The 15,988-nt window shown below is 40.6% G+C and overlaps 1 protein-coding gene across 6 annotated transcripts in view; it reads right to left on the bottom strand.

Moving 5' to 3' along the window:
- OLA1 (Obg like ATPase 1) overlaps nt 1–15,575 on the bottom strand; it is a 96,173-nt gene extending 80,598 nt beyond the window's left edge. The window contains exons 1-4 of one of the 6 annotated variants that reach the window (XM_079981231.1): nt 15,418–15,575; nt 14,209–14,309; nt 12,163–12,306; nt 7,464–7,591 (exon numbers count right to left, since the gene is read on the bottom strand). In XM_079981231.1, the coding sequence (XP_079837357.1) occupies nt 7,464–7,591; nt 12,163–12,306; nt 14,209–14,309 (373 nt within the window). In that variant the 5' untranslated portion in view covers nt 15,418–15,575. Of the gene's footprint in view, nt 1–7,463; nt 7,592–12,162; nt 12,307–14,208; nt 14,310–14,437; nt 14,613–15,187; nt 15,329–15,417 lie in introns of those variants that run through there. The other 5 variants (XM_079981233.1, XM_079981232.1, XM_079981230.1 and 2 more) reach the window with 5 other exon arrangements.
- Between the last annotated feature and the right edge of the window lie 413 nt (nt 15,576–15,988).

The following is a 15,988-nucleotide window of genomic DNA, read 5'->3' as shown; positions in this document are numbered from 1 at the left end:
CAGATTGTTGTTTTAATTGCAGACTTGTCATTTCAGTTTCAAGGAGCTTGGATTAAAAAGTTAAAACTCACTCCAAAAGAAGCCATAAAAAGTATAGTAAGCTTTGTAAGGCAACACATTACTCTTCAACCTTCTTGGTACAGTATATTATCTTGATATACTGTTTGGAATAGTAAGAAAAACTGTCATTGTTGCTTAGCAGGCAGCTCTCTTGTTTCTGGACTACAATGTCAGATATATAAGTCCCTGCTGGGAAACTTAGCAAATGCTGTCTATAAATAGTATGCCACTTGTCACTACTATATTGCCAGAGATGGTTGTCCTTCAGACATATGGGCTTTTTATGATTTATCTGCTGTGTAAATAGATCAGAGGTGCTTAGAACAATCTTGGTCCCAAAGCTAGGCTAAGCTAGGCTAGAACAGAGTGATATCATCAAATTCACACAAAGAATATAGTGCTGTACACTCAATTTGACAAGATTTATGACTAAAGTGCAAACTGTATGCATATTTTATTGTTAAATGCCACTTCCAAGTTTTTTTTTGAAAAGTAACAGAATATAAGCTTCTAAAATAAATCTCACTTGCATTTTAAAGTAAAACAAGAGTGTAGCTGCATGAAGTCTTCTCTTCACCAAGAACTGCAATATTTTAAGTTAACTTTCAAGAATGTACAGCAGAAAACTTTCCCGTGCCTTCTTTTTCCACTAACAACATTCAATTCCCCAAGTTCATTGGTAACAATTAATAGATGCCAGCTGTAACTACAGTACTGGGCAAGCACAACAGTTTCAAAGCTGTATTAATGTTTTTCAAGGGATTATGCCTAGCAAATATGTAAGTCAGCATATCATGAACAGTTCTTTGGGTTGTTGAAATGTATTAGTGTGTACCTTTGGATTCCAACTCTCACTTTTAAACAATGTAAGTTAAGAACATGCTATTGTCTTTGTTTTCTTGCAAATATTCAAATTAAAAATTATACATAAAGGCACATCAGATGTGCTTTAATTCCTCCTCCCCTCCTTTCAAATACTTCAGATCACATGCTTGTGGTGTTTGGGTGGGTACATTGTTTGTCAGAATTTTTTTCCAATGCAAACTGAAAATATTCTGGTGCAAACTACTGATTTGCATAAGAAGGTTATACAGGGGAAGGGGAAGAATAAATTCAATTTCTTCCCGAAAACCCACATCACTACCACATCTAAGGACCAAAGAACAAAAGGAGAAACCATCATATAGGAACAACATTTTAATCTCATGTTGCTGAAAACCAAACGCAAAATGAGACATAAACTCCTATTTTGAATTGTGAGAAATTACATGCTCAGGATACAACTCCCACCCCAAAACACTTCTCTCCAAGTTGTTTGGTCCTCTTTATGCCTTCTTCTGTCTTTTAGCCAAAATCTACAGGGTGCCCATTAGGCTGTTTGCACGAACTGTTAGAATAGCAAATGTGATGAAAATTCCGACAGAAAGCAGAAGGGAAAGGTAAGGAATTCTGTAACACAGACTATGTCAGGCTTCCTCAAACTCAGTCCTCCAGATGTTTTTGGTCTACAACTCCCATAATCCCTAGCTAGCAGGACTAGTGGCCAGGGATGATAGGAATTGTAGTCTCAAAACATCTGGAGGGCTGAGCTTGAGGAAGACTGGACCATGTAGATATCTGTCCTCAATCTCCAGAATCTGTCACTCTGAAACAATGAAGCACGTACGTTGGCCATGTGCTGTAGGTCACACATTCTAGCAGTTTTAACCACTTTAAAAACAGAGTACACAATTTAAAATAAAACAGCAGTATACAAGTTCACATTTTGTGAAGTTACTCAAGACCGCGACAAGCTAGAAAATACTAAAAACAGGCCACCCTTAGCCTTTACCTATGACTCGCCAAAAACAAGCCTGTTGCAATGGTAGATTCAAAATACTCATAGTGACACAATCTTTCAAGTCAAGCATCCCCGCCCCCCAAACAAACAGAACCATGTAAGATGCAAAACTAAATCGCGTGTTAAACTGTAATGTAAAAGTTGCAACATTTCTTGGCCACAAATATTTAAGACACATGGGCCATGCAGAGACATCATGCTAAACTTAAAAGTGATGTGAACAACCAGAAACAACCGCAACAAACCCTCTCCTCTCTGCTGCTAGTTACCAAGAGCAAGAAAAGGAGGGGTGCAGCAAGGAGTACAGTGGTGCCTCGCAAGACGAAAAGAATCCGTTCCGCGAGTCTCTTCGTCTAGCGGTTTTTTCGTCTTGCGAAGCAAGCCCATTGACGGCTTCAAGGATTAGCGCTATTAGCGGTTTTTAGCGGCTTATCGGCTTAGCAGATAAGCGGATAAGCGGCTTAGAAAAAAGGGGGGAGGGAAAAAACCGCAGGAACTCACAAGTCATTTTCGTCTTGCGAAGCAAGCCCATAGGGAAATTCGTTTTGCGAAGCACCTCCAAAACGGAAAACTCTTTCGTCTAGCGAGTTTTCCGTCTTGCGAGGCATTCGTCTTGCGGGGCACCACTGTACTTTAATGCAGTGTGGAAGCAAAAGCAGAGCCAATATGACACTCCTGCCAGCAATGGGAAGCCAGGTGAGCAATGCTTGCCCTGCCCATGCTGCCGAACCAGCCACTACTATTTACACACACACAGAGGAGGGGAGGAGTTGCTCATTTTCATTTCCAAAAATATCATTATACCACATTAAATCTCATTCTAGAAGCTCTGCAACCTTCAGGAGAAGCTTTATGGATAGCATAAGGCGAAACTGAAAGGTTCCAGTGCTTGTACAGCATACCCCCTGCATCCATTTCAGTCCCTGCCATTGTTATCTATGTAATCTACTGAATAGGTATTGGTCTGTATCAATCAAAAGCTGTTTGAAGGCAAGGTATTGGCCAAGTCTAAGCCTTCAGAAGCTAAAAAGGAGATAGAAGATTTTAACTAATAATGACAGTTTCAGAACAGTGTCTAGGCATGTATAATGGAAGATTTACAGTCCTTAAATCAAGAGTCGTTAAGATAGCGCTCACTCTTTGCCAGCCTTCTAGGGGTAAGTATGGCTAAACGTAGATGTGGGCACCCCACACTCCTGCACATGCACCACACAGAACCCAAATTTACCTCTCTTCATGCCCAATACTGTGCCTGCTTTTTCTTGGGGTGGAGGGAAGATAAATATGTTTCAGAGGCCTCAGGCCAAAGATTAGACACCCCTGCATTAATGAATAAAAATATATCCTACCTGAATGAAGCATTATACGTTGACACTTCTGCGATTTTAAATTCATCTCAAAATGCATGTGACACCTAAAGTTACAAGTTTTCAGAGATGTGCTAAAGTGTCACAGCGTAAATAGAGCTGCACAAACAGTACTACTATAATTGGCAAAGGAAAGCCACACATGCTGAGGGGATGAGATGTGGCTCTTGCTTTGTTCACTAAAATGGTGGTGCAATGGAGTGTGGCTAAGTGATATCATCATACGTCTCTCCTCTGCTGCAAGCAGCTTCCAGCAATATCTATCAGCAGGGATGATTTCTACTTTGAGAACATAAAAATACAATGTGCCTGGGGAATACAGAGTTTGAAAAAAAGGAAGATGTTGCAGATGCTACATCCAAGTCCCTTTCGACAGAACTGGATGAAATTTTCATGCAAAGTTGCCCCACTTGACTAAATAAAGTCTGCAAAATTACAGACAAATAGGTCCAGAGGGTTGGTGGCTGGTCACCTTTAGAATTTATTTTTTAAAGGAACTGTCTTTAAAAAATTTGGGGGAGTGAATTGGATTAAATTTGCAGGTTTGTTTGTCCCTTCTGAGAGGTTGAGTCCTGCCAAATTTCAGAAGGAAAATTGCAGTGGCTTTCCTGAAAGGCTAGCCTTTACAGTTGGGGAGTGATTTTTAAAAGGATTCACTTACGCTCCCCTATTCTTCTATGAGCAACTTGTATAAAAGAGCATACATGACAGAGATGTCCCTAAGTAAGAAATCTGCCAAATTACAGATTGGTATATGGCAGTTTTTGTGCTAGGCACCTTTAAAGTTGACTTTGTTGGCATGGGTGAACTTAAAGGGATTTGCTGCCCTCCCTCTAGTTTTGTGGGCAACAACTTTCTTATGAATATGTGCTCCTGGGAAAATAACTTGCAAATTTTAAGAAGGCTGGGTGTAAGGGCTAAGGAGTTCTGATGCATAAAATGAACAGCTTCGGGCTTGCGTTCTGATGAACTGCCATCCAAAGTCACAAAAACTAAATGCCAAGCTGGCTTGACATGAGAGGATTTGTGGACATGCTACACAAAGGCAGGACTTGAATATTTTGGCATTTTCCAACCAAGCACCACTAGGCAAAACTAGCAAAAGACCACAGAACAGACAATAAAAATGTTCCATTATTTCAACTTCCCTACCCTAAAGCAATGTTATTGGAGAGACCTGGTTAAATCCTGGTTTTCTCTGGTAAGAAGCAAGATGTGTCGGACACAAAAGAGCTTCCTGACAGTGTTTTCCTTGCATGACAAGCTTGGGAGAGAAAAGTTTCAGGTTTTGCAGACACTGTGTCTGCAGAGTTTAACACAGAAATCTCAAAAACGTTTTGGAGATCCCCTCTTCAGTTTAAAGAGCTTAAGAAAGATTCCTCTTCGGCTTGGATAAGCCCCAAATCCATCTGAAGTGGCCCACTTTAGTTTCAGGATTACTGAAAATACAGTGCACACCCCACACTTTTAGTCATTGTAGAAGCTTTTTCCTGAAGTGACTGTCAAACCAACCAATCTCTCTCACAACACTTTGCATTTTCAAATCACCTTTAATGCAGAGCACATTGCTTATTTTTGCTGTGACACATTCATGAAAGCATAATTTTTGAGTTCCAACAGCATGTATTGGCAAATTGCACTACTGATATACATTTTAAGTAAGAAAACTTGCCAAAAGTTCAAGCAAAAATGTATACGTAGCGTTCAGCTAATTGTGATTTGTTACAACAGTGTGTTAACCACAAAGAGGACATCTAGGTAAGCTGTCACCATTTGGCAACCACATTATACAAAAACTCAGCTTGCAGGAGGTAAAACAAACAAGTCTTACAAAACATATTTTTTTAAGTTGGAAGTGCAAACATATTCCTGGATGTATCTTGAAACTGAGCAGAGTTTATATAAAAAATAAAAAACCTTTACAAACTAAACAAGTTGCCCTCAGTTGTGTTTAAAGAAATACACACACACACACACACCCCTACTTCATTTTGACTTCATGGAAGAACCAGAATGCAATACAGTGGTACCTCTGGTTATGAACTTAATTTGTTCCGGAGATCCGTTCATAAGCTGAAACCGTTCTTATCCTGAGGCACGCTTTTGCTAAAGGAGCCTCCAGTGCACAATTTCCGTTCACATCCTGGGGCAAAGTTCGCAACCAGGAGCAGCTACTTCCAGGTTAGCGGAGCTTGTAACCTGAAGCGTTTGTAACCTGAAGCGTTTGTAACCAGAGGTACCACAGTAAAGGATAAGAGACCAATATTGTCTCATTGGCTCCCATGGAGAAAATAAGATATAAAGTAACCACCATTTCATATCTGAACTTACACCTCAGCATTGCTTGTAACAGCAGATAACTGTTTAAAAATAGGTCTGAAGTAGGACTACAAGAGCTGAGTAGACTTGACAGTAATTTTATCTTTCCATTGCTTTACAGTGTATTGATCTTGAAAAAATTATTTTTCGCTATGTATGTTGTTAAGTTTACTTTGTGTAGCAGAACAATATCAACTTTTATTCCCATGGGAAATATCATTTGCTGAATACTCAATCTAGCACTATTCAGTAATTTAATATTAACTGACTCAGCAGACCAAATTCCAATAATCAATATCAGTAGATAGATTTGATTTATTTACAGATTTACCTTACAGTAGAACTAACCTCTGATCCTCAATGCATTCAAACCACAATTATCCTAATGAAATTTGATTCACCAATATGTTTTTGCTACTCTTGGGGAATGGCAACAAAAACCAAATTTAATCTGCATATATTTACACTAGAAATGTTCTGGCAGTCAGTGCTTTTCCAAAATGAAGAAGAAAAAACTACTACAAATCCATAGCAGTGGGAAATTATCCTAAATATCAGTGGCAGCATCTCTAGGGGGCCCTGGCGGCCCGAGCACCCACAAGTCACGTCCGAAGCCTTGTGAGACCTCGGGATCTGACTTCCAGTGATAGGTCCTGAGGCCACAGGGGACATGATGTCATGACGTCATGTCACGAACGCTGGGCACCAAGAATCTGGGGCCCAAGTCGGTGCCCCTGCTACTTATTCTAAATGGATTTGACTTTTGAACATCAAATGGATAGTTTCACTGGGACATAAGAAACGTTTTGCCTCAAAGTATTTAGACTGGATGAAAAATTTATTCTTTATGGTTAAATAATAATTCCCTGGTCCTATACCTTAATAAATAATAATAATAATAATAATAATAATAATTTATTATTTATACCCCGCCCACCTGGCTGAGTTTCCCCAGCCACTCTGGGCGGCTTCCAATGAGTGTTAAAAACAATACAGCATTAAATATCAAAAACTTCCCTAAACAGGGCTGCCTTCAGATGTCTTTTAAAGATAAGATAGCTGCTTATTTCCTTCACATCTTAAATAAATACTGTTACCTTGCTCAGCATTTTGAAATGTTATGAAAAATACAATTCAGTATCTCTGAAATAAATTATTCTTCATGATGTACTAAATGCAAAGTATTTTTGGGCAAAGCCACACATTACAATGGAAACACAGGATTGGGTCCATATTTTTCAGCACTGAAACTCCACTAACAAGACATTTCAGCTGCTAGAGGGTGGGTTATTTTTGCTGATACTCTCTTTTACCTATATCCTCCTGAGCCCCTAAAATCTGCTTGGGTGGACTGGGGACCCTATAGAATAGTATAGGAAATGGCTGGGGAGAGGGTGGCTTCAAGGGGAAAACAGCCAAAAAATGAGTTTCACCCACCCCTTTCTTCAGCAGAAGCCTCTACAGTGGTACCTCAGGTTAAGTACTTAATTCGTTCCGGAGGTCCGTTTTTAACCTGAAACTGTTCTTAACCAGAAGCACCACTTTAGCTAATGGGGCCTCCTGCTGCTGCCGTGCCGCAGGAGCACGATTTCTGTTCTCATCCTGAAGCAAAGTTCTTAACCCAAGGTACTATTTATGGGTTAGCCGAGTCTGTAACCTGAAGCGTATGTAACCTGAAACGTATGTAACCTGAGGTACCACTGTACTGTGTTCTCCTCAGAATACCACGGTGGAGTAAGGTTATCATATTTTTATGACTTAATCGTAGCAGATGCACATTTAATATGGCTTTAGTAGCTTGTCTTTTGAGGCCCCAGTTCTTAGGCAAGCCACATCCTTAAATAATATAAAAAAATTTCAAAAGTAAGTTTACATACGCAGTAGATGAAAGATTCCATCACAGGCGCTAATGTGTGACAAAAAGGCATTTCCTAGTCCCTGTCCAGCATGGGCTCCTTTCACAAGGCCAGCAATATCCACTACATTCAGAAAGGCTGGAATTTTGCTGAAAGATAATTTAAGATTTTTGTAATTAGAAACATAGTTCAATATTACCACATATCTGCAAGTATCTTCAGAGCACACACACCCAGAAAAATCTATGCTGGGCTGGGGAACATGTGACCCTCCCGTTGTTGATGGACTAATAATAATAATTTTATTATTTATACCCCACCCAACTGGCTGGGTTTCCCGAGCCACTCTGGGCTGCTTACAACACATACAAAACCACAGAAAAACACCAACCATTAAAAACTTCCCTATACATCATATAGTCCTATATATCCTCCATCTATATCCTCCATCATCCCTGGTTACTGATCATGCCAGCTAGGGCTGATCCAAGCTGGAGTCCAGAAATACCCGGAGGGCCACAAATTAGCCACCCACCCTGTACTCTGAACACCTATATGCAGTTTTAAGTGAACAGCTGAAACTAGTAATAAAGAAAACATACACCCCTTGTAACTTCAATATTTCCTGTTGTAGACTTTTCAATTTGCAGATCCTAAAGTTGTGGAAAGGACTCTTTAAGAATTGAGGCTTACCACATGCATACTTGTGGCCAAAATTGTGGAAACCTTTAGAAAAAGTTGCATTTCTAAGGTCTGATGGCTCATAACATCCATCTTTTTTATAATAATACTATAAAATTTTTGTATCATTAGAAAGAAATTTTAATGCAGAATATAATGCAACAAACTCTGTCAAATTATCTTTATTCTATTAAAAGTTATAGTCCAATAATCAGAAAAAGAAAGCACAACTGCTTTATGTAACATGAAGGGGATTTCTTTAACTAAAAATTGACCAATGACAAACAGAGTGAAAAGAGTTGACTGGTCACCTAGAAAGCGATGTAGTAGCCCTGACCTGAATCCAAAAGAAAATCTGTAGAGCCGATTAAAGAAACCTGTCAGTCAGAAGCAAGCAAGGAATAGAGCACAATTGATAGAAGCAATCATACAATCTTGGTTACACGTTATAACACCTGATGAACTAAAATCTTTGGTTCACTCAATGGGATGCCGTTGTAGGGCTGTAACTGCAGCAAAAGGTTTCCACACTAAGTACTAACAGAAATGGTGAGAAGTTATGAGATACCCTTTATCATGGTTTTCTGTGTACTAGAATAAAGAGAATTCAACAGTTTATTGCATTATATTATGCATTAAATTATATTTCTAATGATAGATAATTTTATGGCACTATTCTAAAAATGACTGGTGTCAAAACTCAGAAATATATATTTTCAAAAAGGTTTCCACAATTCTGGCCACTAGTGGACGTTCAACCCTTGTCCTTCCTGGCAAATAAGATATAAGAAATAAATAATAATAATAACTATTATTATTATTTGCAGCAGCTACTAAAATAATGGAAGTGGTCAATGCCTCTCAAGAAGAGGGAAATTTTCCACTAGGCCTAAAGAGGTGGTGGTAAGGCCTTTATTTTTAAAAAGCCACTTATAGGAAGTATATGACTCCTAGATTACAAATCCTAGATTACAAATCCCTCCCAAGGTACATATGTTTAACCCCTTTGATGCTGGCTATTGAACAAGCTTTTAAAACCTATTTATTCTGAGCTACTTTGTGCTAATCATTTTAGGGTTTTATATTATTGCTAGTTTCAAACTAATAGTTTGCTTGATATTTTGTTTTAGATAGGTGTGTGCTGGCTTTTGAAATGTTTTAATCATTTTTTAAGTTTGATTGTATTATATTGGAATTATCCTTTCTATGTAAGCCACCCTAAAAAGGCCTTCCCAGTCTTTGAAACTTCCACCAGCAAGGATAAATCTTATTCCAATGGAACTTAAATAGCCGCTCCCTAACATAGGTTGCCTGGCTGACTTACAAAACAAATACAAAACAAAAACTTATAATACATTAAAAATGATTTTAAACTAAAAGCACAATTAAGATTTTAAATATAAGATAATCAGATAATAATATGTTAAGTTGTTGTGTGTGGTTTTAAAACTCTTCCTCCAGTTCCAAAAAGACTACAAAGGTGCCATCAAGCAAACCTGTATGAGAAAACTTTCCATAATTGGGCTACTACCAAAGAGGTCTCTCCCTGGTGATTACCTGCCTCATCTTGGATGGCACTTAGACAAGGGTTTCTGAGGAAGATGTTAAGCTTCAAATAGGTATATATAGGAAAAACCAATTATTTCAGGTAACCTTGCTCCACGCCATTTAAAGCTTTAAAACAAGAGTGCATAACCTGTGGTCCTCCAGATGTAACTGGACTACAGCTCCCACTCAGCATGGCAACAAGATCTGGATGGCCTCAGGTTAGCAACCCTTGCTTTAAAGCTTAAAACCAGCACTTTATATATAGAATTGATTTTAATCAGACTTCTACTTGGCAAACATTCATTTCCTAAAGAAAAGTACAAGATAAGTAGTTCATATAAATATTTAATATTGCTGACATATAGCTAAACTATGCACTATATCTAACATGTTTTGCAACACAATAGCAATAACCCAAGTACTTACAGGTTAATAAAAATCTGAATTATATTTCTAATGCCATTTTGCTAAGTATTAACTTAAATCATAAATAGTTATGATTTAGTTTGCCTTTAGGGTGGGACAACTTAAAAAAAGGATAGAAAATTCCTCCTGAAGAAAGGGGCATTTTGAGTATGTTAAGCTCCTGGGCTTAATAGCATGATCATGAAATCTTCAAGGTAATACCTAAATGGTTATTTAAAGTCAGAAACTTTAGCTCATGACTTAAGTATTAGGGTGGGGAATGTTTTTCAGGCAGGAGCCACAGTGCCTCACAGAATCATAGAACTGTAGAACTGAAAGGGACCACCAGGGTCTTGTAGTTCAACCCTGCAAAGCAGGAAACTTTTGCCCAATATGGGGCTCGAATCCACAACCTGGAGATTTAAGAGTCTCATACTCTACCAACTGAGCTATCATGCCTTAACAGTGGGCAGGACCAGAGAAACAAAAAAAAAAGGGGGGGTGAACTCTTGTCTTTGTACAGTAGATCAGATTTGGGTTTTTTATTGTTTGTTTAATATTTTAGGGCCATACACCTAAAACAAATAATTTCCAAACACATGTACTTTTCTTTATCTTTTTGTAGTTGGTTACTTGTATATTTTTTCTTTTTTGTACTCAATAAAATTTAATAATAAAAAATTTAAAAAATAATAATTTCCAAACACATCATACCATGCAGACAATTTCCAAACACATCACAGCTTGCAGACAAGCAAGACACATTATCACAATTCAAATACACAGCACAGCACAAGCACTCAAGGAAGACACACAGCAGAGCCAGTGAGGCATCCCAAGAGCCAGAGAGAGAGTACTGAAGAGCCAAATTTGACTCCCAGGCCTGACATTCCCCACACTTATGTTAAAGAGTCTTAGTTCACAAAGGAGACATCAGACAATACTTCACATACTGTATATTCTTGTATAAACTTTGGAATGCATTCTTACCCACAACCAAAACAAAAACTGAAAACACATCAAAATGTTTAGACACCAAAAAAAGTTATCTATGTATGATTATAAAAACTGGAATTTCTTGTTCTTTACTAATGATCTTCAACTAAAAGAATGTCCTTTGGAAAAATAGGATATTTACTAAATCTTTACAGACATTATATTCACGTTAGCATGCCTTAACTCCATTAAAGCTTGGAATATACAACAAACTAACTTCTTACTAACAAAAATGATTTAACAGACTATCAGATTAAAAGAGCCAGGAGCTCAACATAGCTTTTTTAAACAATACAGTTGTGAAGCCTGTTTACTCAGAAACAAGTCCCACCAACTGCAGAAGAACTTCCCCCTGCAATGCATCCTAAGAATATGCTACACTATACAGAATGGTGATAGAAGGAGATAGGTCACAAGCAGAGGACTCTACAAGAATTAGTTCCATGGGAGAGAAGTTTGTTTGATCCCAGAAGGCCCATCAGCTCATATGACAGCAGTGGGAAAGTGGTGGGAATTGATGCTCCAAATATCAGGGGCAAATGCAATTAGAAGTTGGAAAGAATTTAGCTTTAGTGTTTAAAACTAAAGGAACAAATTGTGGTTTTAATTTCTTGGTTCACTGTTAACTCTGCCTTAGATATGAGGGTATGAAGAAAATAGGCAATAGTGAAGCTTTTTATGTGATCTGCTTTAAAGGCAGACATCTAAGCAGCCACTTGTATGTGGTAAATACGAATAATATCCAGGTAAGGAGAATTTTGTAGATGGAAACACAGTCCTTTCCCCACTCTTTTCAGATGTTCATGTGCCACAATGGCTTTCACATGTATGAACAAGCAGGCTAATAAGAAAGTTCAGGCATGTTGCCTTGCTTGCAAGATTATTTCAAGTTGCCTGAAGAATTCCTATTTTCAAACTATGAGGTCCTCTCACTAGATTCTTGTTCAAAAGCAATCCTTTTTTAAAAAACCAAACAACACAACTTCAAAACACTTAAATACTTAGAAATGGATTTTGTGAAAATATTGCTTATTGGGAAGTTTATTTCTTTATGTAGAAACAACCAACTGATAACATGTGTGGTACTAACCTTGGAGGCTTGTGGTACTGGCAAAGGAAATCAAATCTTTCATCTGGTACAGGTACTCTGCTCTCATTTGGATCAATAGTGCAGAAAGGAAAGTTCTCTGCTGCAGCTTGACTCTTGGTTAATACATTGAAAAAGGTAGATTTCCTTTAAAAAAGAAAATGTTGCAAAATTTGAGATCAGCTTCCCAATAACACCACATGTGCAACATTATATAGTGTACATTTGTGTTGGATGCTGGGCGTGTCCTTTTATATTTTTAATGCCGCCTATACCTTTGCATTATTTTTGCACAGACAGCATGGGAAACATCTAAGTCTTTCCAGGTTTCCACTGGAATCCCTCCAAAGTTGCAATTCTTTAAAGTTACATTTCAAATTCTTACCCACTGTAAAGACTTTCTAGATTTGGACAGCTCATGTTCAGGCTTTGGTTATCACAAGTGCCCTATTCAATCATACAGAAGCTCCATTTAGTCCAGCATCCTGCTTCCCTCAGCAATCCATCACACGCTTCTGAGAAGCCCACAAACATGAAACCAATACCCATCTGCCACTGTAACTTCCCAGTTATAGGGCCTCTTCCAAGTTTTCTTTCTTTCTGGGAAACAGTTATTCATGCTGAAACTTTTTTTTTTTAAAAAAAAATGTTGCTTTTGCTGAAACAATTCCAACATTTTGGTCTAATGCATCATTATGGCATCTATGGCATAATCTGAAAGAAGCTTAGGTAAAAGCGAAGTCAGCCTATTTACTCTTAACAAAACTGGCAGATCAGCAAAAACTTCTACCAAAGATGAGTGTGTTTTAGGTCACATTGGTTTCTAACTCAAAGCACTTATTTGAAGACCTGAAGTGCAATAATGTACCCACAATACAATTTGTGACCACTATTTCATCAATATCTCATGACAGCATCTCTTATCACAGAAATCAGTGGCAAAATTCTTATGTATCTCCGTGTCTCTTACATCTTAACCCATCATAATTCTATTTACAAACAACTTTAAATGCTGTCTCCACCTTCCAGTACTATTCCCACAATTTCAGCTATACTGCTCCATTTCCAAAACAGGTCTCCTTTCTGTTTGTGAACCACACCAACATATATTCCTATATTACTATTGCTACACCTCTCTCCACTACTATTCCCCAATATGTATCTGTCAGTTCTTCTCAGACTTCACAAGCTCTAGAGAGAGGCCACAGCACCAATTCTTCAGAACATCTAGTACACTGTTGGAACTAAATACTGAAAGAGACAGACCCCAAAAGAAAGTTTCTAGATTAACTGTGCCCCTTCTTTCTGCATAGTATAATTACCTTTATCAAGTAGAGTTTAAATACCTAACTAAACAGAAAAAAAGTTGACAGTCTGACAAGGTTCTTTACCTTCATCTCTCCACCTGCTGTATCCATACAGTCAGATGGGGGGTATAAATAAATTATTATTATTATTATTATTATTATTCTGCATGTATCAGCCATAAATAGGTTAGAAGCTGTCAGCTAGTGTGCTTTCAGTGCAGCATTGCTTTTAATAGTAAATGTTTAAATTTCCTCACATCTTTAAACAATCCAAGGAAGCTGGTCTAACGAAAAGTGCCTATATGAATCAAAGACTTGTGTTCTTTTACACATATTTCCAATAAAAATAACTATTCCTTTCCAGATAATTTACAGGCAAAATAACATCACAATAAAAATCAACTGTTGGATAATTAAGTTTAAAATGTTTGTAGAGAAAATTCAATTATTTATAAAGGTATTTCCATTCATTAAAATAATTTCATTTCTTATCAGTTATCTATCAATCTATTCATTAAGCCCAGTTCAGGAGAATATATCTTTTTTCAAACAGCAACTCAAAACACCTTTTGTTCAAAAATGATCTAATTTAAGTAAAACATAAGCATGAACTTATAAGCATAAATGCTAATCTCAACCAATATTTCACAGTGTTCATACTGCAGCATAACACTAATTTATTCAGGAGGGCCTACTATCTTTAGGATGACTAAGCAAAGTTTATCCCCCTTGAATCACCTACCCAACATTTGGCAAGCCAACAATGCCAATTTTCAGGGTTGTCCCGAATCTTCCAACGATTGGATGTGGCTTGAGTCCATCACCTCCCTTTTTGGGGGGCATCTGAAATGAAAAACAGAAGCCACTTAAATCCCAAACTCCCTTACTTACCTCCAGGACTCCCAAGGCAACATGCGTTCTGATACATAAACCGAGGCGAACATGTCAGCTTTCTAAAACATGCCCAATACCTTTTTGGGAGCCATGGCATCTACACATAACAGCAAGGCAAGGAGAATATCCTCTGGGACGCCCAAGGGCCAGCCACCAGCCAGGCACAACAGGGCTGCGCATGGCACCCTTCCTGCAACCACAAATCCCTAGCCAGCTAGACTGGGCTGCTGCTGCAGCTTCTGCAAAGTCCCTAGAAATGCCGTGCTAAAAATAACCGGCTCGGATCCCAAAGGACGGATTGAAATTCAGCACCCGCTAAGGCTCCACCTGACGTGCTCGGCTCTGAGTGGCAGCCGCAGAGGCTTCCCCGGGCAGTCAAACGAGCTGGCGGGAGGGCTGAGCGGAGGGAGCAGCACACCGGCCGGGCGAGAAGCACAACTTGGCGGCTCGCGAGGAGAGCAGGATCCTACAGCAAACCCCGGAGCCGAGCGAGCCAACACCGCCCGCTTTCCTGCCAGCACCGCGCCTGCGCGCACGCGGAGAAAGGGCTCGGCTCGCCGGCTGCCCTCCCTCACGGCCTCGGGCGGCCGAAAACAGCGAGCGGCCCATTTACCTTAAGCCACCCCGCCGCCTCACGAACCGGGCATGGGGAGCACCTTCGCTTTCCTCCCCGCCCCGTCACAACCAGTAAGGCATGCGGCCCAGCCCACCCCACCTCAGGCGGCTCGCCGGCCACGGCCCCCAAACCACAGCGGGCTGGCAGGTGGCGCTGGGCAAGCGGAGCCCGACGCAGCCTCAGAGGGTCGCTTCCCAGCCACGCAACGCACCGACGGGCAGCAGCAGGCCTCTCTCTCTCTTTCCAGCCGGCCCGGCCCGCGTGGCAGCCGCCGCCGCCGCCGCCGCAACAACTTGAGGCGGGAAAAGCCGAGCTGGGCCTCCTCCTCCTCCTCCGAGCTGCCGCCTGAGAGGCACGCGTCGAAGAATGAAACGCGGACCCCCCACCCCCCCACCCCGCCTCCCTCACGAAAGCCGCGCGGGCCCAGCTGAGCGTCTTCACCGTTGCCTGTGAGGGGGGAGGGAGGGACGGTTGGGACTCTCGCTCGCGCTCTCCCCCACCGCGAGAAGACCCCTCGCGCGCGCCGACACGCTGCCTGTCGCCCGACTCAGCCAGCCGGCGGAACAGGCGGGACTGCCAGCTTCCCTATTGGGCGGGGACTCGGCCCGAGGGCAAAGGTCACGCAGGGGAAGCGGAGGGACGCAGGAGGGGTGGGGGTGTGCGTGCGTGCGCGCCCGCGTGCGTGTGTGTGTGTTGAAGGACTGGGTTGCCTTGAGTATACCTGCGCGAGGAGGGAGGAAGGAAGGAAGGAAGGGCGGGTCTCGCGAGGGGTGGGGGGCGGGAGGGGGCAGGGAAAGGTGGCGACGCCGATGCCGCCTCTTACTTCCGGGTTCCGGGATGCCAGACCTGGAAAGACGCAAAAGGAGATGGACGTGGCTCAAAGACTCTCATCGCTTCCCTGCCGCTGCTTCCTGCTGTGCCACCTCCTCCCGACTCTTGCGCATGGTTCCTCAGGGGTTTTGCCTGCCTGCCTGAACCTGGAATGGAAACTGCATCAGCCTGTGTTCCCAAA

The sequence above is a fragment of the Podarcis cretensis genome, assembly GCF_951804945.1.
Source record: "Podarcis cretensis genome assembly, chromosome: 1".
NCBI lineage: Eukaryota > Metazoa > Chordata > Lepidosauria > Squamata > Lacertidae > Podarcis > Podarcis cretensis.
Note: the sequence above shows the minus strand (reverse complement) of the source record. Positions and strands in the feature narration are given on the sequence as shown.